This window comes from Quercus robur, chromosome 1 (genome assembly GCF_932294415.1).
Source record: "Quercus robur chromosome 1, dhQueRobu3.1, whole genome shotgun sequence".
NCBI classification, from domain to species: Eukaryota; Viridiplantae; Streptophyta; class Magnoliopsida; order Fagales; family Fagaceae; genus Quercus; species Quercus robur.
In genome coordinates this window covers 48111197-48138277 of record NC_065534.1, presented here as the reverse complement: position 1 = coordinate 48138277, position 27081 = coordinate 48111197, and the positions used below count along the sequence as shown (strand labels likewise).

At 39.1% G+C, this 27081-nt stretch overlaps 1 protein-coding gene across 1 annotated transcript; it reads right to left on the bottom strand.

Moving 5' to 3' along the window:
* Positions 1-375: 375 nt before the first annotated feature.
* Positions 376-27081, bottom strand: LOC126690844 (transcriptional repressor ILP1). Its single transcript, XM_050385970.1, has 7 exons — positions 26818-27081; positions 25561-26721; positions 18071-18238; positions 4426-5093; positions 3923-4205; positions 3498-3787; positions 376-1058 (listed from the first exon to the last, which is right to left on the bottom strand). The coding sequence occupies exons 2-7, from the start codon at positions 26704-26706 to the stop codon at positions 866-868; spliced, it is 2748 nt and encodes a 915-aa protein (XP_050241927.1). The 5' UTR covers positions 26707-26721; positions 26818-27081; the 3' UTR covers positions 376-865.

The window sequence follows — 27081 nt, the reverse complement described above, 5'->3', positions numbered from 1 at the left end:
AATTTTAGATTACAAAAACTTGAAATTTAAAATTTGTTTGATGACATAGCAATTGATCTTTAATCTTTTTGAAATTTTGCAAGAATGAAGAATATAATAAAAACATGCAATTTAACAGTTAAATTTTCAAATTTCACAGTCAATATAAAAATATATGATAAGTTTGAAGGGTTAATTTGTAGAGAAACTCTGTTCCCATTTTTTTACTCGAAGGCTCAAGGCTAGAAAAATGAGATAATTCCATCATGAATACTTAGTTGGACCTGATGACTCAATCGCCATTTTCTTATAATTATGGGTCTAGGCCTAGCATGGGCAACCGTCCACCTATCTGGTATAGTCAAGTTCATGTTATTAATCACATGGCTGCCTAGCTATCTTGCCTAATTTGTAATTTTATTTATTTATTTATTTATTTTTGATATTTTGATAAGTACAAAAGAAGCACATTATTGCCTCTCAAAAATTTAGCAACATTTACCTCTACCGCCAGAATAAAAATAAGATTAGAGGAAATAATAGATACATCCATAAATGCCTAAAGTTACAATTCTAGGAACCATCGGGCAGCCAACAGTTCAAATGAAGTACCATGGCACAATGAAGGAGAGGGTTCCTCAAAAACCTCTACGAGAATTGAAGGTCAAGACAGACACAGGCCTCTGATCAAAGTACCTTGGAAAAATGAGGGCACAGAGTTCCTCGTTAATATTTAAGGGCATGGTGCTTGCTCAAGTGCCTCATCCGAATGTTAAGTCTGACACACGGCCCTGGCCTTCAATGTTTTTCTTGAGCTTATCCTGCAATTTCATCTTGAGCAAACCTTGTAGTCCATTTGTGTAACACAAGAGAAGCTTCTCAAATATTACAATGCCTCCTTCAGATGAAAGGTCTTGGCTATGTCCCTAGCATTGTCATACTCATTGAGCTCAACCAGCATCTTCTTCAATCGCCGGGCAAGCCCACTCGTCTCACTCTCAGTAATACCAATCACATGCCTTTTCTCCAGGGTCTTTCCAAGTAGCAGCAAATAATCAACCAGTGCTTGCAACTTGTGGCTGGATATTCAAATTAACAAAAAGAAGAAAAATAAAAAAAAGGTTAGGAACCTTAGCATAGCCTTCAATGATATTGAACAGTAATATTATTACCTATCAAAAAAATTCGAACTTTCTTTTTTATAGACGATATTAAAAAAACAAATAACAGCCAATGTATAATTAACTATACACATCTGTTCTAGATCTTATGGTCAGAAAGGTTCACTTTGTGTTTTTTTATAAGATATCTTGTTAATTCACATAATAACCATTTTGGCTTTCAGTAGCACTCTCCCAGGATATAACTGCAAGTAAGGGTGTCAATGTTTGACACGACCTATGAATACGACACGAACACAACATAGGTTAGGGTTGGACCTTTTTCGGGTCATAAACAGGTCAACCTGAAAATGACATGATAAGAAACGTGTCATAAGCAGGTCAACCCGCAAGTGTCACGTTTGACACGTCAATTTATTTGTGCTAACCCAAAATAATCCATTTAACACAACCCGTTTAACTCATATAACATATAAATATTCATTTTATTTTAGATTTGCCAATTACCTTTTATATCCAACTTATATTTTAAACTTAAAAAGAAAATAAGAGAGACATAAACTATGTTCTATTTTTTATACTTATCATTTGGCAAGTTCTTTAGATATTATATTATTGTTGAAGTATGTTATTTTGAATTTGGGTTAAGTGTATGCACTTATTTTGGGATGTAAAGTACTTATTTCTAGATGGATGTTATATTTTTGTTGAACTATGTTATTTTGAATTTGGGTTGAAGTATATGCACTTTTTTTTTTTTTTTTTTTTTATAAGTAGTGTATGCACTTCTCTTGAGATGTAAAGAACTTATTTCAAGATGGATGATACTACATTATGGACTTAATATTTATTAAGTACTTTGATGTTAATTGGAACTTTTGGACAATGTGTTTTATGCATTTGATGTTAATATTAACTTCCAAATTGTATGTTAGGTATTTTGATGTTATGAATTTGTATTAAATTTCTTGTTTATTAAATTTATAACAATATTAATCCGATGCTTTTTTTGAAGCGGGTTAAATGAATTGAATTTGTGTCAACCCAACCTATTTAATATTAAGCAGGGTTGAAATGAGTCGTGTCACATTTATGTCAACACAACATGACCCGTTTATTAAGTGTGTGAAGTGGGTCGTGTAAACCCACTTCATTAACAGGTCATATTTGGGTTGAGCCATTTAGCCGAATACCCTTATCTCGACACAACACGCTAACCCAAATCGACACCCCTAACTGCAAGAGGCTACCTCAATAGAGGATAGGAATGAAAGGCATAATTGATTGGACACCCAAGATAACCAAGGCTTATCCAATCATGGGTTGTAGGCTTGACAGGCAGATCATGCAACAAGCCTTTTATTTTGTTACTTAATACTTTGTTACTCAACTAAGATGACATTATCAAAAGACAACTGAAAAGTAATTGAACCACAAATCAGGCCGGAAGGCCCGAGATTGTCTATTGGAGTCGTTGGAGGTCGAAGACCTTGCTACTTTTTTTTGATATGTAACGTAAAATTTTATTAAAAAGTAGAGCCAACCCAAGTACACTGAGAATGTACTATAGGGGTAAAAATCGAGAACCAAAATTATAAAGATCATGTAAAACAGGAAAGGAAAAACAAAAAACAGATGGCAGGACCAAACTCAATTGAAGGGGAATTTAAAAGAAATAAGACTTAAATGTCAAGCATAGACCATTCACATCCCTTGAAGCTTCTAGCATTCCATTCTCACCAAATACACCACATCAAGTGTCCAAATAGCTAATATTGCAATGTCAACTGAACTTACCTTGCCAAGACTCGAACAACTTGATAACCCTATGTGGCATAACCCAATGAATTCCAAACAAGCAAAAAACCAAAGACCACAGCTCATATGCTATAGGGCAATGAAGACCTTGCTACTTGGTGGATCAAATTGTATGGGCTGAGGTCTCAGCAATCTCTGGGCGGCAGCAACTATATGATGGAGCAGAGACCACTACACAGGGGTCATTGATTTTTTTTTTAAATTTTGTTTAGGTGTTGACAGTGGAAGGATTTAGGTTGTTTGAGCTATGTAACACTAGCAGCTGGACTTTGCTAATAACACAGTATGGACCCTGAATGTTGTGTTGGAAACACCATAAAGTACTAGTTGAGCTACAAGGCTCTAGGCAAATTATAAAAATAACGACTTTAGAAAATTAAATAAAATACTCATAACCATATAAACTAATAAGACCATAAATAAAATCCAATTGACCAGTCATAGAAATATAATTGACTTCAAAATTAAATAAAACTAAATCAACAAAACAATTTTCTTTGTGCTCCTTGCATAAAAAGTAATATGTGGAGATCACTCCCAAGGTTAATTTAAAGGCAAGATGAGAATAACTGTAGGTACCTGCGTTCACCTGAGACATTTGGACCTGCCCATACATTAGATAGAGATGCAATGATCCTTTCAGTTCTTGTGATTGCATCATGAACATTTGTTGTAATGCTTCGTACATGAGGTAGAACTTTTCCAAACAAAAGCTCGTCAAGAACAAGCTTCTCCAGAACAGGCAAAGCAAGAATTTCCTTCCACAAGCAGATATTTCTCATCAAACGAACAGACCTCCCAAATCGATATGCTGCTACTCGTGCAGCACTTGGCACAGCCTTCAATAAAAGTGGGCTCCATGTTGGGACCTAAGAATTGGAAGTGACGGTAGATTCAATATCAAGAGCATTAGAAGTGAACATATCATGGTTTCTTGAATTTACAATCAAAATTAGAAAAGAAAAAACCATATTATAAACAGTTTGATAGTTGATAAGTTATACCGTTAGATTAGCAACAGCATCAGCTAGACGAGTGCGAACAGCTACTAATAAATCTGAAAGAGCCTCACTGGAAGCTGGAACATAATTTGTAACCAAGTTTGTGGCATTAACTGCATTCTTCGTCTCTTGTGTACTGAGCATGTCCCAGCAGTGGGCAATTTCGTGATGCAAAATTGGGAGTGCTACCTTTTCCACCAGTTCAGGGACAAGGTTAGCATCAGCATCATCGGATCCAAAATCACTTCCATCATTTGGCACACCATAATTGAATAACAATGAATGCCTGAAGAAGCAAAGAAACACTGAATATAAACAACGGACTTAAGAAAACAAGTACTCATATAATACAAATCTGTGTGTGATGTGTTAATTGAACAGGAAAAGTTACAAGTGGCTTAAGCCTCAAGCAAGTTTAACCCAGCCAGAAGGGCGAATCCTTCTGAACAGAGGACAAAAAAAAAAGAGGTACTTTTAAACTAGCACTGGAGCTGTTAGTCAAATACCATTTCATATCAAAAAAATCTACATCCTCATGGAGTGGGTCCCACTTCAACAGCTCCAGTCTCACGTATGGAGAAAAGATTTCAGGAACACTTAATGCCATGTAAGCATCATGGTAGCTTGCTGAATAATCTCTCTTCCACTTTTCAAATTTTTCTTTAACCACTGAAAGTTGAGAATATTCCTCAGCAGCATCACTGAAAATTTCGTCAGCAATCTGGATCAACGACTTTTGGCGATGTTCGAATAATTGAAGTTCGCTGTCACTCTCATCAGAGCTTAACTCGCCTTCTATTTTTTGATTTGAACTGTCCAATTCCATCGATGCAATTCTCTTAGAATCAAACCTAGCTTTCCGGTGGTCAGCCCTCTTTGTCATGTCCATATGCTTCTTCCGGTTCATATCTCTACCAAACTCATCTAACTTTACCGATTGATTTGTTTGCTCTCTTACAGCAGCAGATGCTGCCTGTGCTGCACTAGTGGCTGCCGCAACCATTTCAGCACTACTACCTTTTTTACTGAAAACAGATGTTGCTGCATTCACAGCTACTTCTACCTCCATTTCATCATCATTTTCAGCAGCCCGCCTTTCCAAATTAGCTGAAGCACGTTCTTCATGAATTTTCTGCATCTGCTCTTCAAGTTCCTCAATGTAGGGAGCTTTATACTGAAAGTAAGGGGTAACAGCACACTCATAAACACAGATAAAAAGGCAGGACCTTGCTCATAGCCTTTGAAAATTTTAAAAGTAAAAAAGAGATGGAGAGGATGAGGGTGAGAGAGAATGATGATGATATAACAAGAGAACCCATATCACAGTTCTACTAATACCTCTGAAGCACACTGGTTAGAAAGATAAAATGCAAAGACAGTGAGCATGCATGAAGCCTATAACCAAAGTGTTTATTGATAGGTAATAAATTTTTTATTGAGAAAGAAAAAGGGTGCAATACAAGGACTTCCCAGGAGGTCACCCATCCTAGAACTAATATATATATATATATTCATTAAGAAACCAAACCAAGCACACGAAATCATGGAGGCAATACTTAGAATAAGAACAATCATGGGAAACAGTCTCTAGTTTATATGGGTTTAATCTCCTACCTGGTTCTTAGACAACCTGGAGGACGTATCCCAGAGCTTTTTACCCTACCATTATAAGTGGTCAGGAATGATACTTCTTTTCTTTTCTTTTTTAATATGTGAAGAATGAGAATTCTTTTGACCTTTTGGAGAAGCTAAATATGGTTTGCTTGCAAGTGTAATATTCCTCGGTGTTGTGTTTCTTTGTATGGGAAAGCGGAAAGGGACTAACCTGAAAGGGCTGCTATGACGAAACCTGTAAGGCAATTCATGACAGATTCAGAGGACCTAGTCCCTGGATTAGATTATCCACTCATATTAAGACCAAAACAATGTAGGCAAACTTGTAAAGGAATTGGGGAAATTAAAATTGAATATGAACATGGTACAGGATGCTGGGCTGTCAAGAGCCAGAAGGCCCAAAACATTCACAGTTGAATATAAATGAAAAGAAGATCTTGGAACAAATTTATCCAGTGTGAAGTAGAAGATGGTTTGATTAGAAGTGGATGGGATTTATTCTCAAAATTTATGCAATATGTCGTAGAAGATGGTTTGATTTTGGCATGATCAATGGGGTGGAGACATGCCATTGAAAAGTTTTTTTTTTTTTTTTTTGATAAGTAAAGGAAATTTTATTCAAGAACTTAATAATCAGTCACCCAAGTATACAGGAAGTATACAGCCGGGGACCAACATAATCAAATACATAAATTACAAGCATCCATCAAAACATAGACAAAAAAAATAGAATGACTTCCTGTGATAGACATCCAGTCCAATAGAGTTTTAAAGAAGAAAAGTTTTAAATCAGCTATAGTCCTTTCAGAATCTTCAAAACACTGGTTGTTTCTCTCTTGCCAAATGCACCACATCAAACAATGAGGGACAGAAATCCAAATAACACCATTACGATGATGACCAAAATTTCCTTGCCAACAAGCAAGGAGCTCAACTACAGTCTTTGGCATCGCCCAGTGGATACCAAACAAGGTGAACACCATAGACCACAACTGATAAACAATAGGACAATGTACTAAAAGATGGTTTACCGATTCTCCATTATTTTCGCACATATAACACCAATCTAGAATCAACACCTTCTTCTTACGTAAATTATCAATAGTCAAGATCATTCCTAAAGCTGCAGTCCAAACAAAAAATGCAAATCTGGAAGGAACCTTTTGCTTCCAAATACTTATCCAAGGGAAGGATTGAGTACATACACCCAACAAAGCCTGATAGTAACTGCTTACCTCAAAACCCTTGCTCTTAGCAGTTGTCCAACACATCTTATCCTCACCAATACCTCTCAATGAGACTCCATATATAACATTCCAAAAAACAAACAGAATCTGATTCCCTATCATGAATTTCTCGTAGGATTTCTAAGTCCCAAAAAATAACCCCATTGGGAAATTGCATGAGATCAGCCACATAAGCCTCCTTATCATTACTGATTCTGAATAAATCTGGAAAACACATACTCAAAGGATTATCCCCGCACCAGACATCATGCCAAAATTTCACTCTAGTCCCATCTCCAATCTAAAACTAAATGTAGCGAGAAAAAGTAGACCAACCACTACTGATAGTTTTCCATAAACTCACCCTATAGGAGCCTGGAACAGAATTAGAGCACCAATCTCCCTCCTCAACTCCATATTTAGCCCTTATAACCCTTCTCCATAGCGCTTCTCTCTCATACCCAAATCTCCACAACCATTTTCCCAATAGTGCTTCATTAAAGTATCTCAAGTTTCGAATTGCTAGACCCCCAAACTAGATAGGAGAGCATACCTTGGACCAATTCACCAAGTGACGTTTAGGATCATCTCCTAAACCACCCCAAAGAAAATTTCATTGAAGTTGTTCTATACGATATGCTATATCTGTTGGAATTGGAAAAAGGGAAAGGAGATAAGTAGGTAAATTGGATAAAGTACTTTTTATGAAAGTAAGTCTCCCCCCTTTGGATAGATACAATCTTTTCTATCCTGCTAACCTCCTTTCCACCTTCTCAATGATGGGATTCCAAACTGCTCTATCTTTCCATTTTGCACCCAATGAAAGGCCTAAATATTTCATAGGAAGTGAGCCCTGCTTACAACCTAAAGCGTCTACTAACATCTCAAAATTTGGAACCACTCCCACAGGAACTAGTTCAAACTTATCCAAATTAATTTTCAATCCCGATACAATCTCAAACCATAACAAAATCAAGTGCAAAAACAGCATCTGGTCGATATCAGCATCACACAAAACCAAGGTATCATTTGCAAAAAGAAGATGAGATACCCATAAGTGATCACCTGTGGAGGTTCCCACACTAAATCCAGACAATCAACCTTCCGTCACCGCCTTATCCATCATTTTGCTAATTGCCTCCATAACAACAACAAATAATAATGAAGACAAATGATCACCTTGTTGTAAGCCTCTATAATTTTCAAGGAAACCACATGGAGCTCCATTAATCAGAACTGAGAATTTGACCATGGATATACAATAAAAAATCCATTTTCTCCATTTTTCTGGGAACCCAAGCCGCTCAAGCATGTACATTAGGAAACCCCAATTCACATGATCATAAGCCTTCACCACATCCAACTTGCATAACACCCCTGGAATTCCTGATCTCGGCCTACTATCCAAACATTCATTTGCAATGAGACATGAGTCTAGAATCTGCCTATTCTTAACAAAAGCATTTTAAGACTTCGAAATAACATCCCAATCACCTCTTTCAACCTATTAGCCAATGCTTTAGCAATAATTTTGTAAACCCCCCTATCAGACTAATAGGCCGAAAATCTTTCACCTCTACTACATCTAACTTTTTGTGAATCAAGGAGATAAAGGTTGCATTTAAACTTTTCTCAAACTGACCTCTCTCAAAAAAAACTTGAAAAATCTCCATGAGATCTAATTTGATAACATCCCAACAAGCTTGGAAAAAAAGCCATAAGAAAACCATCTGGGCCAAGAGCTTTATCCCCCTCAAAGTCTTTAACTACCCCAAAAACTACTACATCATCAAAAGGCCTCACCAACCAACCAGCCTTGTCATCAGAGATTTCAGGAAAATTCAGCACAACCGGATGTGGGCGATAGACTTTATGTTCTGTAAATAAATTTTTATAAAACTGAATAATGCAATCCTCTATACTTTTTTTATCAGAAGTCAGGACCCCATCAACCTTGAGATTATTAATTGCATTGTTTCTTCTATGTGAGTTAGCCATTTGATGAAAGAACTTTGTGTCGCTATCCCCTTCCTTCAAGTAGAACATTCTTGATTTTTGCCTCCAACTAATCTCTTCCAAAAGGCTGATTTTTAAATTCTATTTAAAGCCTTGCCTTTTCTAACTTCTCCTCTTCTGATAGAACTACCACTTCCTCTTTTGCATCCAAAGCATTCAAATCACTCCACAGTTGTATTTTTTTTACAGCCATGTTTCCGAACTCCAATTCGTTCCATTTCTTCAAGTCTGCCTTCAGGGCTTTTAGTTTCATGGCCATTCTGTAGCTAGGTGTACCTTGGAATTGATAAGAATCCCACCAATCTTTCACCTTCCCCACAAAACCTTCCACCTAGAGCCACATATTCTCATAACGAAAAGGTCTTCGTCCCTTCTGAATTGCACCACCCTCAAGGATAATTGGAAAGTGATCAGATAAGACTCTAGCCAACCTCCTCTGTGACATATTGGGATAATGCTCTTCCCAATCAAGAGAAAAAAGGAATCGATCTATCCTGGATACAGGGATGGAATTGGACCGTGTATACCTACCACCTGCCATAGGGAGATCCAACAAACCATGCACAGAAATGAAATCTGAGAAGTCATGCATTACTTGAGTAAAATTAACAGCCCCTAATCGCTACGTTAGGAAACGAACAACATTGAAATCCCCTGATACACACCAAGGCACGTTTCACCAACTATGAAGACCTAACAACTCCTCCCACAACAATCTACGATCCCTGTCCACACTAGGACCATAAACACCAGTGAATGCCCACTCAAAATTATCACCAACATTCTTGAATTTGCAAGAAACTGAGTAGTGCCCCACAACTTCTTCTAACTTCTCCACTACCCTACTATCCCACATAACCAAAATCCCTCCTGAGGGGATTGAATAACCCTCAGAAGAGGGACGTTTGTAAGAATCTCCTTAAGGAAAGGCGGTGTGATATAGTATGTCTCCAAGAACTAAACTTCCTTCGTTAAACTCTATTGTTGTGCGAAGCTTATGGGGTAGTCCCTTCATTGATTGGGCTGTCCTAGATGCGGTTCAAACATCCAGGGGGGTTCTACTGCTTTGGGATAAGCGGGTGGTTGAGAAAATTGATGTTTTTGTTGGTCAAATTTCTGTTAGTGTACTTCTTAGGAGAGTATTAGATGGTTTTGAATGGGTTTGCACCGGTATATATGGTCCCAATGCAAACTAACATAGGGCTGTTTTGTGGGAGGAGTTATCCAGGGTGCATGTTCGGTGGACCACAGCTTAGTTATTATTTGGAGATTACAACATCATTAGATATCCATGTGAGAGGCTTGGTTGTGAGTCTTTCAGCCCAACCATGTTTGCTTTTTAGGATTTTGTAGGGAGTAATTACCTAGTGGATTTACCATTAGATGGGGCTTGTTTCACCTGGTTTAGGGATTCTGAGCCGCAATCTATATCCGTATTGACAAGACTTTAGTATCTGTGGATTGGGTGGATAATTTTGGAAATGTGTCTCAAAGGGTGATTCCTCGTGTTATTTCTAATTGTCCGCTTTTGGTGGAAGTTGGTGGTGTTGGTAGGGGGTGTTATGCTTTTAAGTTTGAGAATATGTGGCTAAAAGTTGAAGGTTTTGTTGAGAGAGTTCAACAATGGTGGAAAGGGTATTGTTTTATGGGCTCTCCAAGTTTTGTTTTGGCTTAGAAATTAAAGGCTCTTAAAGAAGACCTAAAGAAGTGGAATAAGGAGGAATTTGGAGATTTGGCTTTTAGGAAGAAGAGTTTGATGTCCGAATTATTGGGTCAGGATGTTAAGGAAGAACTACTGGGCCTTTCACATGAGGAACAATCTCGCCGAACACAAGTTAAAGGTGATATTGAAGTTTTAGCTACTATGGAAGAGACATTCTGGAGACAAAAGTCCCGTGCTTTGTATGTGAAAGAGGGAGATAACAACACACACTTCTTTCATAGATTAGCGAATTCTCATAGAAGAGCTACTCACTTTAGGAACATAGAGGTAGATGGTGTTTTATATGAGAATGAATCTGTTGTAAGTTCTCAAGTGGTTCAGTTCTATCAAGATCTCTATACAGAGACAGATGTGTGGCATCCAACTGTGGATGAGTTGGATTTTGCTTGTATTAGAGAGGATGAAAGGTTGTCCCTTGAGAGGGAGTTCTCAAAAGAAGAAGTTACTCAGGTTCTGACAAAGATGGAGGGGGATAAAGCCCCTGGTCCGAATGGATTCACAGTGGCTTTTTTTCACAAATGTTGAAGTGTTATGGAGGTTGATGTTATGGTTGTATTTAAGTACTTTCATAGGTACTCTATGTTTGAATGGTCTCTAAATGCCTCTTTTCTCTCTTTAATTCCCAAGAAAAATAATGCTATAAATATTAAGGATTTTCGGCCTATCAATTTGGTGGGTAGTGTGTACTGTGTACAAGGTGATGTCTAAGGTGTTGGCGAATAGATTGAGAGTGGTGTTAGACAGTTTGATCTCTGAGTCTCAAAATTCCTTGGTTGGTAGGAGACAAATTTTAGACTCAGTGCTTATTGCAAATGAGTGCCTAGATAGTAGGTTGAAGTGTCATTCACCAAATGTGGCTTGTAAGTTGGACCAGTGTAGTTAAAGGCGTTCCAGGCACTCACCTAGGCGCCCAAGCAAGGCCAGGCGCCAGAAAAGCGCCTCAAAGGCACTAAGATGAGGCACCTTTAGTGAGCCGCTCACCCAGATGTATTTTGTTAGACAAGAGGCGAGAGCCTCGGTAAATTTTGGCATTTTAAAGCCACTGATGGCATGTTTTGTAAATTTAAAGGGGTGCAAGGTTGGTTTTAAACTTGTTATCCTTAGTGGGGATGAGCTATCACCCATTAGTTCAAATAAATTAATATAAAAAATAAAAAAACCATAAAACAAAAGATCCAAAAAGAATTTTCTAGAACAACTCTTCTTCAACGGCTTTCAGAGCAAAGCATTGGTCTTTCTTCTTCTTCTTCTAGGGTTTGGAAGAGAAGTACCACTAAGAGTGGGCCAGTGGCTGCCAGCAATCAACCAACATCAGGTAATTTTTTCCTATTCTTTTAGTTTTTTTTTTTTTTTACACTTTTTTTTTTCCTGAGTTCTCTTTCACTGCCTTGGTGCCTCCAGCAACTCTTTCCTCTCTATTTATTCTCTACTTTTTTTTTCCTTTACTCTTCTCTCTTGGACTCTCTATCTCTAGCAACTCTCTCCTCTCTATTTTTTCTTTGTTTTTTTTTTTTTTTCCTTTACCCTTCTCTCTTGGACTCTAACTGTCTCCAGCAACTCTCCCCTCTCTGCTTTTTCTTTGCTTTTTTTTTTTTTCCCTTTTCCCTTCTCTCTTGGACTCTAACTATCTGCAGCAACTCTTCCTTTTCTATTTTTTCTCTGCTTTTTTTTTTCCTTTACCCTTCTCTCTTAGACTCTAACTATCTCATAGCAACTTTCCACTATCTTTTTCTCTATTTTCTTTTCCTGTATTTTTCCCTTTTCTCAAACTCATTACTTCACTCAATTTTAGAGCTTAAACCATAGTAAATGATACATAGCTAGCTATTCTTTAATAGAATCCTATTAAATGTATTGTATTGGGTTTCATTTTTTTATATGTAGAATGGCTTCAAATAATGGGAAGAGAAAAGATCCAAGATGGAAATATAATTATTTAGCTAATAGTGAAGACAAAAATTTAGTGACTTGCCTCTTTTGTAATAAAGTCACAAAGGAAGGGATACATAGAGCAAAGCAGCATCAAGTGGGGAATTTTGAAAGCACTACAAAGTGTTCAAAATGTCCTAATCACATTAGAAAAGAGCTTGCGTGTTATATGACAGAGAAGGTGAACTATGACAAGATGCCTGAATTTGATGATATAAATAATATGATTGAAATTGAGGATGTAGATGATGATGAGGTAGAGGAAGTAGAAGTTATCCAAAAAGGAAATGAATCATGCTCTAGTAAGAGAGGGGTTGGCAGTAGCACCCAAGTGAAACCTGTGAAATTAATGTCAGTCTTAAAAAATTGAAAGGTCCCATTGATTTTTTTGTGACATTAAAGCCAAAAAAAGTGGTTGAGCTTAGGAAACATGGTAAGATGAAGCAAACTAACATCAATGATAAATTTGAGAAAAGAGCACAAGCTTGCCAGTATATTGGCCGGCTATTTTATCTAGCCAGTACACCATTTAATGTTGCTCACTTAGATGCCTTTAAATGGGCAATTGAAGCTATTGGGCAGTATGGTCCAAATATGAAGCCTCCTAGTTACCATGAGTTAAGAGTTCCAATTCTCAAAAAGGAGGTGGCTTACACAAATGAGTTATTGAGTGATCACAAGGAAATATTGGAGGAAATATGGTTGTTCTATCATGTCTAATTGGTGGACTAGAAGAACCAATAGGACCTTGATGAACTTTTTGGTGAATTGCCCTCTGGAACCATGTTTGTGAAGTCAATTGATGCATCATCTTTATGAAAACTAGGGAAAAAATTTCAAATTACTTGATGCATTTGTAGATCAGATTAGGGAGGCTAATGTAGCCCAAGTAGTATCAGATAATGGATCTAACTATGTGTTGGCTAAGAAGTTGTTGGAAGCAAAAAGGCCAAATTTGTATTGAACTCCATGTGCTACAAATTGCATTGACATTATATTGGAGGACATTGGGAAAATTCCTAGAATTGTAAAAACTTTGGAAAGAGTCATTCAATTGACTAAATATATCTACAACCATGGGGGTGTGTTAAATATGATGAGAGAATACACAAACCAAAGAGAGCTAGTTAAGGCTAGGAAAACTAGGTTTTGCACTTCATATCTTACATTAAAATCCATTTATAAGCAAAAGCATAACTTAAGGGCCATGTTTACTTCTAAGGAGTGGGTTCGTAGAAAATGGGCAAAGGAAGCAAAGGCTAAACAAGAAGCAAAAACGATTTTGATGCCTGTTTTTTGGAATACTATAGTTTACATTCTTAAAATTATGGACCCTCTTGTTCAAGTTCTTTGCCTTGTTGAATGAGAGGAAACCGGCTATGGGTTACATACATGAGGCAATGGATAGGGCCAAAGAAGCTATTATAAAAGCTTTTAATGAGAATGAAGAAAAGTATTCAAATATTTTTAAAATCATTGATGAGAGATGGGAATGTCAACTACACCTGCCTCTGCATGTAGCGGGTCATTTCTTGAATCCAGAGTATTTCTATTTCGATCTTGAGATAGAGAAAAATGAAGAAATTATAGCAAGATTGTATGCTTGTATAGAAAAACTAGTTCCTAGAACTGAAATTCAAGACAAGATCATGCTTGAGCTATCCATGTATAAGAAAGCTGAAGGACTCTTTGGCATTCCATTGGTGGAAAAGATCTAGAAAGACAAGGGCTCCAGGTAAGAAAGCATTTATATCTAACTTAAAATGACTAGAACACTGGCACTTTTTAAAAATAAAAAATCTGACTTCTATGATATATCATATATCATTACTCATACTTATTTTTGTAACATAGCTGAATTGTGGAGTTTGTTGTGAGCGTAATTGGAGCGTGTTTGAGCAAGGGAGTTTTTAAGTATAATAAGTAGATTTTATCCTTTGATGAACTACTTTATTTCATAGAAAGTTTCAAAGGTTTAATTATTCACTAATAGTCTAATACTTAGTTTTCATAATGCTTGTAGATTCACACAAAAAGAAGGAATAGACTTGCACAAAAACGACTAAATGATCTGGTCTTTGTGAAGTATAATCAAAAGATTAAGGCATGATATAATAAGCGTGATGTTATTGATCCCATCTCCTTAGGTGATATAGATGAAAGTAATGAATGGTTGTTAGGGGAAATGGGTCCGAACCATCTATGAATATTGAAGATGAGTTGGTTTTTGATAATGATGATGATGGTTTGACATGGGGTGTAGCAGCAAGAGCTGCTGGTGTTGGAGAACCAAGGAAGAATACTAGATTCCAAACAAAATCAAGGGCTAGCTCAAAGGCCTCAACATCACAACCAAATATTGAGGAGGAAGATGTTGATTCTGATGAGACCAAGGAAGAGAATGTTGATGGTTATAAATTTGGTTCAAGTGGTTTTGAAAGTGATGGAAACTTGAGTGAAGAGTCTGATGATGACCTTTAGATTAAAACTAACAACCACATTCAAGCTATTAGCCTATTAGAATGTTCAATCTTCAAATGCTTTTGTTTTGTCATGGATAGTCATGAAATTCAATGTTTTGTTTAGGAGTTTTCTTCTTTCTAATATGAAGTTATGAACAATATTTTGGTTTAATATTCAGATTTAGTTGATATTTGGATGGAGACTAATTTTTTAATGGTGATTTATGGTTTAATATTCAGACTTAGTTGATATTTGGATGGAGACTAAATTTTTAGTTGGGATTCAAACCCAAAAACTGGTTTTATGGACCAGCTCCTATCCATTAGGAATAGAGTCAGATTTGTTTATATAATATTCTTATACATCAAATACATTAGATTGGAACCCTATATGTAAAATAACTATATTTAGAATTTGGCGCCTTACTTCACTCGAGCTAACACCTTTTTGGCGCCTCCTCGCCTCAGGCGATATAAGGCCTTGGCACCTTAAGGGTGCCTTTGACTACATTGAGTTGGACATAGAAAAAACCTACAATCATGTGAATTGGGATGCCTTATTCTATTTGTTGAATAGGATGGGTTTTGGGGTGAAGTGGAAGGGGTGGATTAAGGCTTGCATTACTACTGTTCGTTTCTCTGTTCTTGTGAATGGATCCCCGACAGGTTTTTTTGGAAGTTCTCGTGGTTTTAGACAGAGTGATCCATTGTCCCCTCTTCTTTTCCTTTTGATTATGGAAGTATTAAGTCGAATTCTGAAGAAAACTAAGAAGAGTGGTCTTCTTCGTGGTTTTCATGTGGGACTAGTTAACTCCATTGGGGTACGCACATCACATTTATTGTTTGCAGATGATACCATTTTGTTCTATGATGCTTCTAGAAAACAGTTGCTATCCATTAGGCTAGCTTTGTCTTGTTTTCAAGCTTTTACTAGTTCGAAAGTAAATGTGGGGAAGAGTGAGATTGTCCCGGTTGGGGAGGTTTGTAATATAGATGCTTTGGCTAATACACTCTAGTGCAGGGTGGGTATCCTACCTATGAAATATTTGGGAATGCCGTTGGGTACTCCGTTTAAGATAGCATCCATTTGGAATCCTATTTTGGAGAAGATAGAGAAGAAACTTTCAAGTTGGAATCCTCTTTATTTGTTTAAGGGTGGTAAATTTGCTCTATTGAAGAGTACCCTTTCTAGTCTTCCTACGTACTACCTATCCTTATTTACCATCCATGTAGCTATGGCTGATAAGTTGGAACGTGTTTCAAATATTCTTTGGTGGCTTGGGAGAAGGTGTGTTCACCTTTAGAGATGGGTGGTTTAGGGATTAGGAAGTTAGTGCATTTCAATCAAGCCCTATTAATGGTTAAGGAGGTTTGCATAATAAGGAACCCATATCTAGCAGAGGATTGTTGCCACTAAATATGGAGAGGGTCAAGGAGGGTGGAATACTAAAGTATGCAAAAGGGCCCGCAGATGTGGTCTATGGCATAGTATTAATGAAGGTTGGGAGAGATTCTCCAAACATTTGGCCCTAGTGATGGGTGATAGCTCTCACATTCTTTTTTGGCATGATAGGTGAGTTGGGGATATCTCACTTAAAATGCTCTATCCTCAGTTATATGCGTGTTCAAATGACAAGGAAAGTTGCATTTCTAATGTTTTGTATTATTCGGAGGGTGGAAATAATAGAATTTGAAATTTGAGATTTTTATAAGACCTTTCATGATAAGGAATTAGAAGTTGCCTTCTCTTTCCTTGATTTCATTCAATCTCGGATTCTTAGGGGTGTTGGGTGTGACAATTCCCATTGGTGTCTTAACAGGAATGGTAAGTTTGATATTTGGTCCAATTACAATAAGATCCAGGGTGCTTCTATCCCTAGTTTCCCTTGGAAGGGTATATGGAAAGTTAAAGGTTCCTAAAAGAGTGGCTTTCTACATGTGGACAACAGTTCATGGTCAGATCATGTTATGATCCTAGCGTCCCACATGGATTAAGTATAAACTTAACCATGTGTTTATAAGTTCTTGGGCACCCTTTCCTTGCAAGCCGGTTTTCAAAAGAGAGTTCTACCCATGAGTTTGTAACATCTGGTATCAGAGCCAACCACCACCTCGATTAATCAGGCAAAGCTCATTGAGTATGAGATAAAATAAGTTGCGGCTTTATAGTCAAATCCCGAAAGGGGTGACCAACTGATAGGTGAACGGAGCCACCAAAAGAGAATGGGCTACCATCGGATCAGTGTTGCTAAAGAAAGTCGTCGTGGACGTCAACTGCGAAGCGTGGTGATCTGTTATGATCCTAGTGTCCCTCATGGATTAAGTATAAGTTTAACCATGTGTTTATAAGCTCTTGAGCACCCTTCCCTTGCAAGCCAGTTTTCAAGAGTGAGTTCTACTCATAAGTTTGTAACAGATCCTTACCTTGGAAAATTTGATGCTCCGGGGTCCCTCTTTGGAGAATCGGTGTTATATGTGCTGCTGTAACGAGAAATTAGTAGATCATCTTCTCCTCCATTGTCTATGCTTCAGGTTTTCAGGATCCAATGGGTCATGCCAGGTTTTATGAAAAGTTTGGTGTTTTGTTGGAGTTATTGGCTAGGGAAATTTAATTCGGACATATGGAATATAGTTCCTGGCTGTTTGATGTGGATTGTTTGGATGGAAAGAAATCGGTGCTCTTTTGAGACTAAAGAGAAATCGCTTATTCAGTTACAAGCTTTGTGCCAAAGAACTCTTTTTGATTGGTTTAGGTGCTAGGGTTCTTTGAATTGTTCTTCCATCATTGAGTTTCTTTCTTCTCTTAGAATTGTCCCATAAGTTGCTTTTTCTATCTTTGTTGTTATATGCCAAAGAACTCTTTTTAATTGGTCTAGGTGCTAGGGTGCTTCAAATTGTTCTTCCATCATTGAGTTTCTTTCTTCTCATTAGATTTGTCCCATAAGTTGCTTTTTCTATCTTTGTTGTTGTTTGTTGCTTTTTCTTGTGTTCACCATCATGAACATCTTGCATTTGCTTTATTCGTTTTTTCTCCTTCATTAATACTATTCTTATTACTTGTCAAAAGAATGTTTACTAATTATATTTAAAAAATAAAAATAAAAAATTTGTTATCCTGTACAAGGCAAAGAAGAGAAGTTGAGCACACAAGTATTCTGGACAGAATTTGATAAATTCATACCTGCAAAAAGTCACATATAACTGAAACAAATTGGCGAAGCTTTTGCATAAAAATGAACTTATCATTGGCAATAGACAGGGACTTTCCAAAAGCAGTAATATTCGCATATGAGGCAGACAAATCTTCATCAGTCTTTGTCAATGAAGACATGGTTCTGCCATGAGATTCCTTATTAAAGAAACAAACAAAAAGAAAGTAAGTTTAAAGTATGGAGATATATGCATAGACTAAAAGCACAGAACATTATTAATATATATGTCATTTCAACACTTCGTTTCATACCCATGGACAATTTTGCCAAAAAAAAAAAAGGAAAAATGTACACATGTATGGTCTAGGGTTAACCCTCTTCCATTATGCAACAAACACGTTACTTCAAATAAAAAATGAAGACACCATTCAAGCAATATTTGAAGGCCAAGACAAGAGCTTTGTAGCTCAATTGACACCTCCTGATGTATCCAACAAACGCATCCAATGTTCAAACCCACCATCTCCCAACTATTGAGGTCTTCACCTCTAACTAAGTGAACCTAGATAAAGACAAGTCTGTTCAAATACTTAGTTTTCTTTTTCTTTCGAAGTCTCATTATATAGTGGGTGCTATTAGCATGCATCAATATAACCTAACCAATGGCACCAACCACCAACAAAAACTCTCCAGCCATCTCTGAACATAATAGAGATTAGTACAGCAGTTGCCTAGCTATTTATGACCTAATGACAGCCACAAATGAACGGCTACAATTTGTTTTTGTAAGTTACACATGCATCTAATGGGTCTTAAACCCACAACCATACTCTCCACCCCATTCTTAGTTACCTCAAAGTTCATTCACTTTTTGTCTAATGGTTGGCACCAAGAGCCTTGCAGCTCAATTGATTGGCACCTTCAAGTATTTCAATGAGACATCTAGGGCTCAAATCCCCCCACCCCCCACAATCGAATTATTAAAAATAAAATAAAAACAAACAAACAAACAAACTTTTTTTTTTTTGATAAGTAAAAGATATATTGATAAAAAAGGGAACACCCTAGTGCACAGGAAGTGAACAAGGGAAAAGAAATCAAATGCAAAAATTACAAGAGTCTAGGAAATCAATAAAAGAGGGGAAAGATTTATCTTGCAAAGCAAACAACCAATCCCTTAAAGTCCTAAAAAAGAGAAGCTTGAGGGCAGGAATAGAATTCTCAGTATCTTCAAAACATCTACTATTCCTCTCCCTCCAAAGACACCACAATAAGCAATGAGGAATGATGGACCAAATATAACCATTTCGATGACGACCAAAGCTGCCTTGCCAACACCATAACAGCCCCAGAACAGAGTGCGGCATAACCCAAGAAACTCCAAAAAGGCCCAAAACCATAGACCATAGATCCGAAGCAAAAGGACAATGAAGAAATAGATGGTCAACCGATTCACCATTTCTCTTACACATGTAGCACCAATCTAGAATCCACACCTTCCTTTTACGTAAATTATCAATCGTCAAGCATTTCCCTAAAGCAGCAGTCCAAACAAAGAAAGCTACTCTAGAGGGAATCTTTTGCTTCCATATACTTATCCAAGGAAACCCAATGGAAGCGGTGCCAGCTAAAATTCTATAATAACCACTAACCAAGAAACCCTTAACTTTGTTAGGAATCCAACATATTTTATCCTCACCTCGCCCCCTTATATGCGAACCATAAATAGAAGCCATGAAGTCGGACATAGACTCTAGATCCCGAGCATGCACACTCCTAATGAATCTCACATCCCAAAAGAGGACACCATGAGCGAACATCATAAGCTCAGCCACACTAGCATCCTTATTCCTACAAAATCTGAACAAGTCTGGAAATCTAACAGCAAGAGAAGTCTCTCCACACCACCGGTCTTGCCAAAACTTCACTCTAGATCCAGCGCCAATATCATACATAATATGGTGAGAGAAAGAAGGCCATCCCTGACTGATATGTTTCCATAAACCAACACCATAAGGGCCAATCACAGCTCTGGAGAACCAGCCCCCCCACATACAACCATACTTTGTCTCTATCACTTGCCTCCAAAGGGCATCTACCTCAACCCCAAATCGCCAAAGCCACTTTCCAAGTAAAGCTTCATTGAAAAGTCTAATCTTCCTTATCCCTAAGCCACCCGCAGAAATAGGAGAACAAACGGTAGCCCATTTAACCAAATGGATTTTAGGATCCTCTCCAAGACTGCCCCACAAGAAGTTCCGCTGGAGCTTCTCAATACGGTTAGCCACACTAGCAGGAATAGGAAATAAAGAAAGAAAATAAGTGGGTAGATTAGATAGGGTGCTTTTGATAAGGGTGACTCTACCTCCCTTGGATAAGTATAAACGTTTCCAACCCGCCAATCTCCTCTCCATTTTCTCTAGAATAGGATTCCATATAGACTTATCCTTGAATTTAGCTCCCAAAGGAAGACCTAGGTATTTCAAAGGGAGAGAGCCCTGCTTGCAGCCAAGAACAACCAAGAAAAGGTCAAAATCATTGACTACCCCAACCGGAACCAATTCTGACTTGCCCAGGTTGATCTTAAGGCCAGACACCGCCTCAAACCAAATAAGAATCATGCGAAGGAACAAAATCTGATCTAAATCAGCCTTACAGAAAATAAGCGTGTCATCTGCAAAGAGGAGATGGGACACCGCCATGGATCTTCCCTCCAAGTTACCTACACTAAAGCCCGACATGCGACCTTCAAGCACTGCTTTGTCCAACATACGACCAAGAGCTTCCATCACCAAAACAAACAACAAAGGAGACAACGGATCACCTTGCCTCAAGCCTCTGGTGCTACCAAAAAAACCACAAGGAGAGCCATTGATCAAGATGGAGAAGCGGACAGTAGAAAGACAAAAGCGAATCCATTGTCTCCATTTGGCAGAGAAACCACTTCTTTCTAACATCTGAAGCAGAAAATTCCAGTTTACATGGTCAAAAGCCTTCTCAACATCCAGCTTACAAATCAGCCCCGGCAACCCAGACTTCAATCTACTGTCAAGGCATTCATTAGCAATAAGAACAGGATCAAGGATTTGTCTGCCCCTCACAAAAGCATTCTGAGATGCAGAGATTATATCCCCCATCACCAAGCGGAGACGATTAGCCAAAACTTTAGCAATAATTTTGTAAACCCCCCCAACCAAGCTAATGGGCCGAAAATCTCCAATCTCATTAGCTGCATGTTTTTTAGGAATAAGAGTAACAAAAGTTGTGTTTAAGCTTTTCTCAAACTGACCATTGGCAAAAAAATGATGAAAAACAGCCATGAGATCCGGCTTAACAATCCCCCAGCAAGCTTGGAAAAAAGCCATAGGGAAGCCATCAGGACCAGGGGATTTATCACCATGAAAACTTTGAATAACATCAAAGATTTCTGCCTCTTCAAAAGGCCTCTCTAACCAATCCGCATTCTCCCCAGATATCATTGGAAAAACCAACGAATCCGGAAACGTCCGCTCAACCTGCTGCTCAGAGTACAAATTCATGAAGAAATGAGAAACGTAGTCTGCAATTATACCCTGATCCGACGACAAAGTACCATTAACCATAAGGCTTTCGATGGCATTATTTTTCCTGTTGGAATTAGCCATTCTATGAAAGAATTTGGTATTGGCATCCCCTTCTTTCAAATGCAACACCCTAGACTTTTGTCTCCAACTAGTCTCTTCCATAAGAGTCAACTTTTCAATATCTGAACGAAGGTTAGATTGAGCTAACTTCTCCTCAGCAGATAGACTATGAATCTCCTCTTTAGCATCCAAATCAATCAACTTACTCCAAAGGGCCTGTTTCTTAAAAGTGACATTGCCAAACTCAGTTTCATTCCACTTTTTTAAGTCCGACTTCAATGCAGCCAACTTCTTAGCAAGAATAAAACTAGGGGTACCATGGAACAAATAGGAAGCCCACCACTCCTTCACTTTGTCTACAAAGTTATCCACCCTTAACCACAAATTTTCAAAACGGAAGGGAATTCTGCCTCTTCGCTGACACCCACCCTCCAACGAAATAGGAAAATGGTCAGAAAGAACTCTAGGCATCCTTTTTTGGGTGAACTGAGAGAAGTGATCAGCCAAAAGAGGGGAGAAAAGGAACCGGTCTAGCCTAGAAGCTGAGGAAGTATTAGACCAGGTATAAAGGCCCCCTTCCATATGAATATCCAACAACCCATGCAAAGAAACAAAGTCAGAAAAACCAAACATAGACCTGGAGAAGCTGGCAGCCCCCAAACGCTCAGAAGGAAAGCGGATAATATTAAAGTCCCCTCCAAGGCACCAAGGCAAATCCCACCAACTGATCAGCCCGGTTAGTTCCTCCCACATCAACCTACGCCTAATGTTCAAATTAGGCCCATATACACCTGTGAAAGCCCACTCAAATTGGTCGCCTACATTTTTAAACTTGCAAGAAACTGAAAAATGCCCCACCGCTTCCTCCACCTTTTCCACAACCCGGCTATCCCACATCAATAAAATTCCTCCCGAAGCACCTTCAGAGCCCAGGTACAACCAATTGACATAAGGACAACTCCAAATACTTCGAACAGTACCTCTAGTAATCCACTCTAGTTTGGTCTCTTGCAAACACACAATATCAGCCTTCCAGGATCGCAACAAGTTACGAATCTGAAGCCTCTTGTCAACTTCGTTCAGACCTCTGACATTCCAGGAAATAAGCTTTAAATTCATTGAGCAACGGAAAGAACCCGATTCCTATTAATACCACATCGCCTAGAAGATGAAGAGCCATAATTAATAGAACTAAACAACCCTTTCAACTCTCTTAAACCTTTCACCCCCGAACCTTTTGAACCACATGAATTCTTTTTCACCTCAGCCCTCCGATATAATTCAGCTTCAACAGCCAATAAAAATTCTGTTGCTTGATCTTCTAAACCCACAAGTGACGTGCCAAGGAAGCTATCAAAGTTATTGAATCTCTTTTGAAACCAAACGGAGTAAGGTTCCTGACTCCTTGAAGTGTCCACACCCACAACACTATCCCCATCTACAAGAGACTGCTTCTCCTTGGCCAAGGGTAGAGAAAAAGCAATTGGATCAACCACTAGGGGCTGATTAGCTTCCTCTGAGAAGGAATCCGAAGCCCAATCCTCCACCAAAACATCATCTTCTTCGAACAGAGCCAAAGACATGTTCGTGACTTCAGAAAATTCCAACGTAACAAGCTGTTGTTGCTTTTCCAAAACCTCTGTAGCTTCACAAGGAGGCAAAGCAATCTGCACCGGAACCTCAACCCTCCTCCCATCGCGTAATTCAAGAAACCACTGCTCCGAGTTTCCCCATTTCTTGTCAAAAATGCCGGAATGCTCCTGGAGAAACAGTCGGGGATCAAGCATTAGGCTCTCATCGTGAACTGTGGAGCAAACCGACCCATTCCTGAACTCCTCGGACTCGACGGAGCCGAGAAGCACAGACTCGGCTACATCGGAAACAAGATTCGAGTCCGTCGTCGCCGGTGGCTCAAACCTGGCTTCGACGGACTTGTCGGTTCTGAGAGAATGGGCAGCGGCGACATCGGAGACCCCATTCCTGGCCTCCTCGGACTCGTCGGAGCCGAGAAGCACAGACTCGGCTACATCGGAAACAAGATTCGAGTCCGTCGTCGCCGGTGGCTCAAACCTGGCTTCGACGGACATGTCGGATATGAGAGAATGGGCAGCGGCGACATCGGAGACCACCGACGACCTCAGAGGCAAAGTCGAAGGGCACGGCGACGACTGGAAGGATCTCGCGCCAGGACTTAACCAATCAGGAGAATGGGTCTCTCGCGACGGGCAGGACATGGTAGTCAGAAGTTCTTTACAAGCAGTTCTTCTGGGCTGCCAGACCAACGAAGTCTTGGGCTTAAGTTTGGGAACATGAGGTGGGTTAAGTGGGGGGGCTTCAGCAAGAGCATTGGGCTTAAAGACATCTTTCAAGGGCCCAACACCAGAACAGCCCACTTCCTTAATGTTTGAACTCTTAATGTCCCACTTGCCATTCAGCCCACGTACCAAAAGTAAAGAAACTTCTAGCGAGAGAGGAGAGTCAGCCATTGTAAGAGCGTCATCCTGAAGATTAAGCGTGACTTCATCCTCAGGAACTGTGCTTACCTGCCCAGCACCCCTATCACGCAAATCCAAGCTCTGAGACTTCTGACTGCTCAATCTAGACTTGTGAGCTAGATTTGATTTGATAGAATTTTGAATATTGGGCATTGCAAGCTTACCAGTTCTACTACCACCAAAGGATTTCCGATCACCTTCCACCGCTGCCGCCAGAAAAGACTTATGCTTTCTGGACTTTTGCAATGACGGAAACGGGGCAGAAAGAGGTGGCAACTTGACGCCAGGAGAGACGGGAGCAATGGCCTTGCGAAGATGAAAGCCAAAACCTCTCCACCCACTACCCAGCTTTCCTTCTGGTACAATGATGAGGCCCTTCCGACGACCATGCAGAAGCTCAGAGATCATAAGAAAGCTTCCATGTGCATTGAATCCCATTTGCAAAATCAAAACCTTATTACCATCCCTGAAGGTTCTAGCAAAGTTATCAGGACGGGTATTTGACAAGTGATCCTCAATATACGTAAGCAACCGAAAAGCACTCTCTTTTCCCATGAAAACCGATCGGAGAGAATCCTTATATCTTTCAAAAATGCGTAACAAGAAGAAAGAACCACCCTCTTCCACAGAAAATTCAAACGATTTGGATTCGAGAAAAAAGAAAATGGAACCACCCATAGTTTCAGAACTCAAATACAGAAGATCACAAAGAAAGCTTGAAAACAAACAAACTTTTTTGTCTAATGAGATGAAGATTTTTATTTCCAGTAGCATTTCCATTTTCCATTCACCTACACAGATAGAGCTTCCGATGCCTCTCTTCAACCTATAATAGGTTATAAAACTGCCACAGCACCTTGTTGCTGTTTCTAACTGCCAGAAACTTCAAAATGGCAACTAATTCAACAATGCATAACTAATGTATATGCATGATGATTACAGAAATTTCTGAAAATTATTAGGTGTTGATTGTAAATAATTAGATTTATGGAGTTATTGCTGTCACTTCAATATAATCACTTATATCTACAGGCTGAGATGAAAAGAATACTTCTTAAATGTTATAGAATTTCTACTATGTTAATTTGCTTCTTCTTTTTCAAACGGAAATATGTATTTTGCATCTAACCAGTTCTTTCTTCTTAAGGTTATACTCTTAAACTTATATATTCTACAATTTTTTTCTTCTCAAAGGCACTCATATGCGAAAAACTCATAAATAAGAAACCGATTTTATCAGACAACAACAATAAGCCACTCATAACCAATTATTATCAAACTTACTAGCTCTGATGTTTTAGCATACAGCACAAAAGAGAAAATACTATAAGAACATAATATATCACTACATATTTAAACCATTCTCAGGTTCAATTTGGCAATGAGACAAGTATTCCATACCTTGAGCCTCTTCACATTCTCCTGCAAAGCTTTTTTAGCAATCTCAGCTTGCTTGGGTATCGACATCATGGCATCCAAACCTTGTGAGGCTCCAACTGCCCCACCTATGCTTGGCACTCCTGACACACTCATCACCGCAGGATAAACAAACTTCTGCTGCTGCTGCTGCTGCTGCTGCACACTGTGAACAACAGGAACAGCACTAGTAGCAGTCACAGCAGCCACTCTACCCGTCCCATCATCCATTCTCTTCCCTAAACCCTTCCGAAACTGCTCTTCCTCCCATATCTTCTCTTCCTCGTCCTCATCCACTCCCTCATCCTCACCACTATCCTTCTTCCCAAAATTCACATCAATTCCCCTCTCATCCACATCTTCAAACACGCCCTTCTTCATTGTAACTGTCTCAGTCTTCTTCTCCCCAAACATTGCAATTCGGCCACGAAACTCTGGCTCCTCATCGCTCAACCCTTCAGCCTCACCATGATTGCTGCCTCCATCCAATGAGATATAATCAGGTGCAGCGGCACGTGATTGCCGTAACCGCTCCCTCTTGGCACGAATAGCATTGATAGTAGCTTGATCAGGAAACAACGACAAGTCCCTCGTAGGTTTTCCAATCCCTAACGAAGCCAATTTCGCCTCGGTATCCTCAGCATTACGCCTATCTTCTTCTTCGTCGTCCAATTCTTGTTCAGAGGAGGGTTTGACGAGGCCTTTGAGGACTATGATGGGCTCAGAGGCCGCCACGGCCGGACGAGAAGGCGCAAGTGTTCGAGTGTTTTTCTGGAGTTCTAAGAGGGCTTCTTTGGTGTAAGTGCCGGCTTGGGGTTGAACATTGGAGGAGGTGGTTGTGGCGGTCGCCGATTGGCGGTCTCTGAGAGAAGTGATTTTATGTTTGGTTGTTGGGCGAGAAGAGGAGTTACTAGTGGTTTTCTTGGAGGTGGAGGAGGGTGTTTCAGCGGCGGAGGCGTCTTCGTCATCTGCGAAGCTGAGGAGTTTTTTTGGTTTTGGTTTGGCGGAACGGGCAGTCGTTGTGGTGGTGGTGGTGAAGGAGGAGGAGAGATTGGCGTCGTCGTTTTGGTTGTCGTCGTTATCGTTACCGGCGCGGCGGCGGAAGTTCTTGGCTCTATTACTGCTGCTCATGGTGGTGAAGATTCACTGAAAAAAAAAAAGGTTTAATAGTTCTTGAATTCGAAGTCCGAACTGAGTATAAGAGCAAAACCCTAGGAGAGAGAAAATCACAAAATTGTTTACCTGTAGCTGTAATGGAGTCAAAACCCTAAATTTAAGACTGGAGATAGATAATCCCTAAAAACCCCTGATTTGCCAGAATGTATATACTATTATATACATAGAGACAGACAGAGAGTATATCTGCATATAGACTGTAGAGTGACCAGAACAGAACGGAACGGAGAGAGTGTAGAGTGTCGGAATTTTTTTTTTTTTTTTTTAAATCACAGAAAAGAAGGATGATGATACGGATGGTAAAATTGGCTGAATAGTAACTTTAAAAAA

What these genes read in the sequence shown, in the direction of transcription:
- LOC126690844 (XM_050385970.1), bottom strand. Translation starts at nt 26,706, where the DNA reads ATGAGCAGCAGTAATAGAGCCAAGAACTTCCGCCGCCGCGCCGGTAAC. An exon ending in GATTTTTTTGATATGAAATG is followed by an intron (nt 4,206 to 4,425) that starts GTATTTGACTAA and finishes TTGCTTCTTCAG; the next exon opens with GCATTCATTGTTATTCAATT. An exon ending in AATGTCTCAGGTGAACGCAG is followed by an intron (nt 1,059 to 3,497) that starts GTACCTACAGTT and finishes TTGAATATCCAG; the next exon opens with CCACAAGTTGCAAGCACTGG.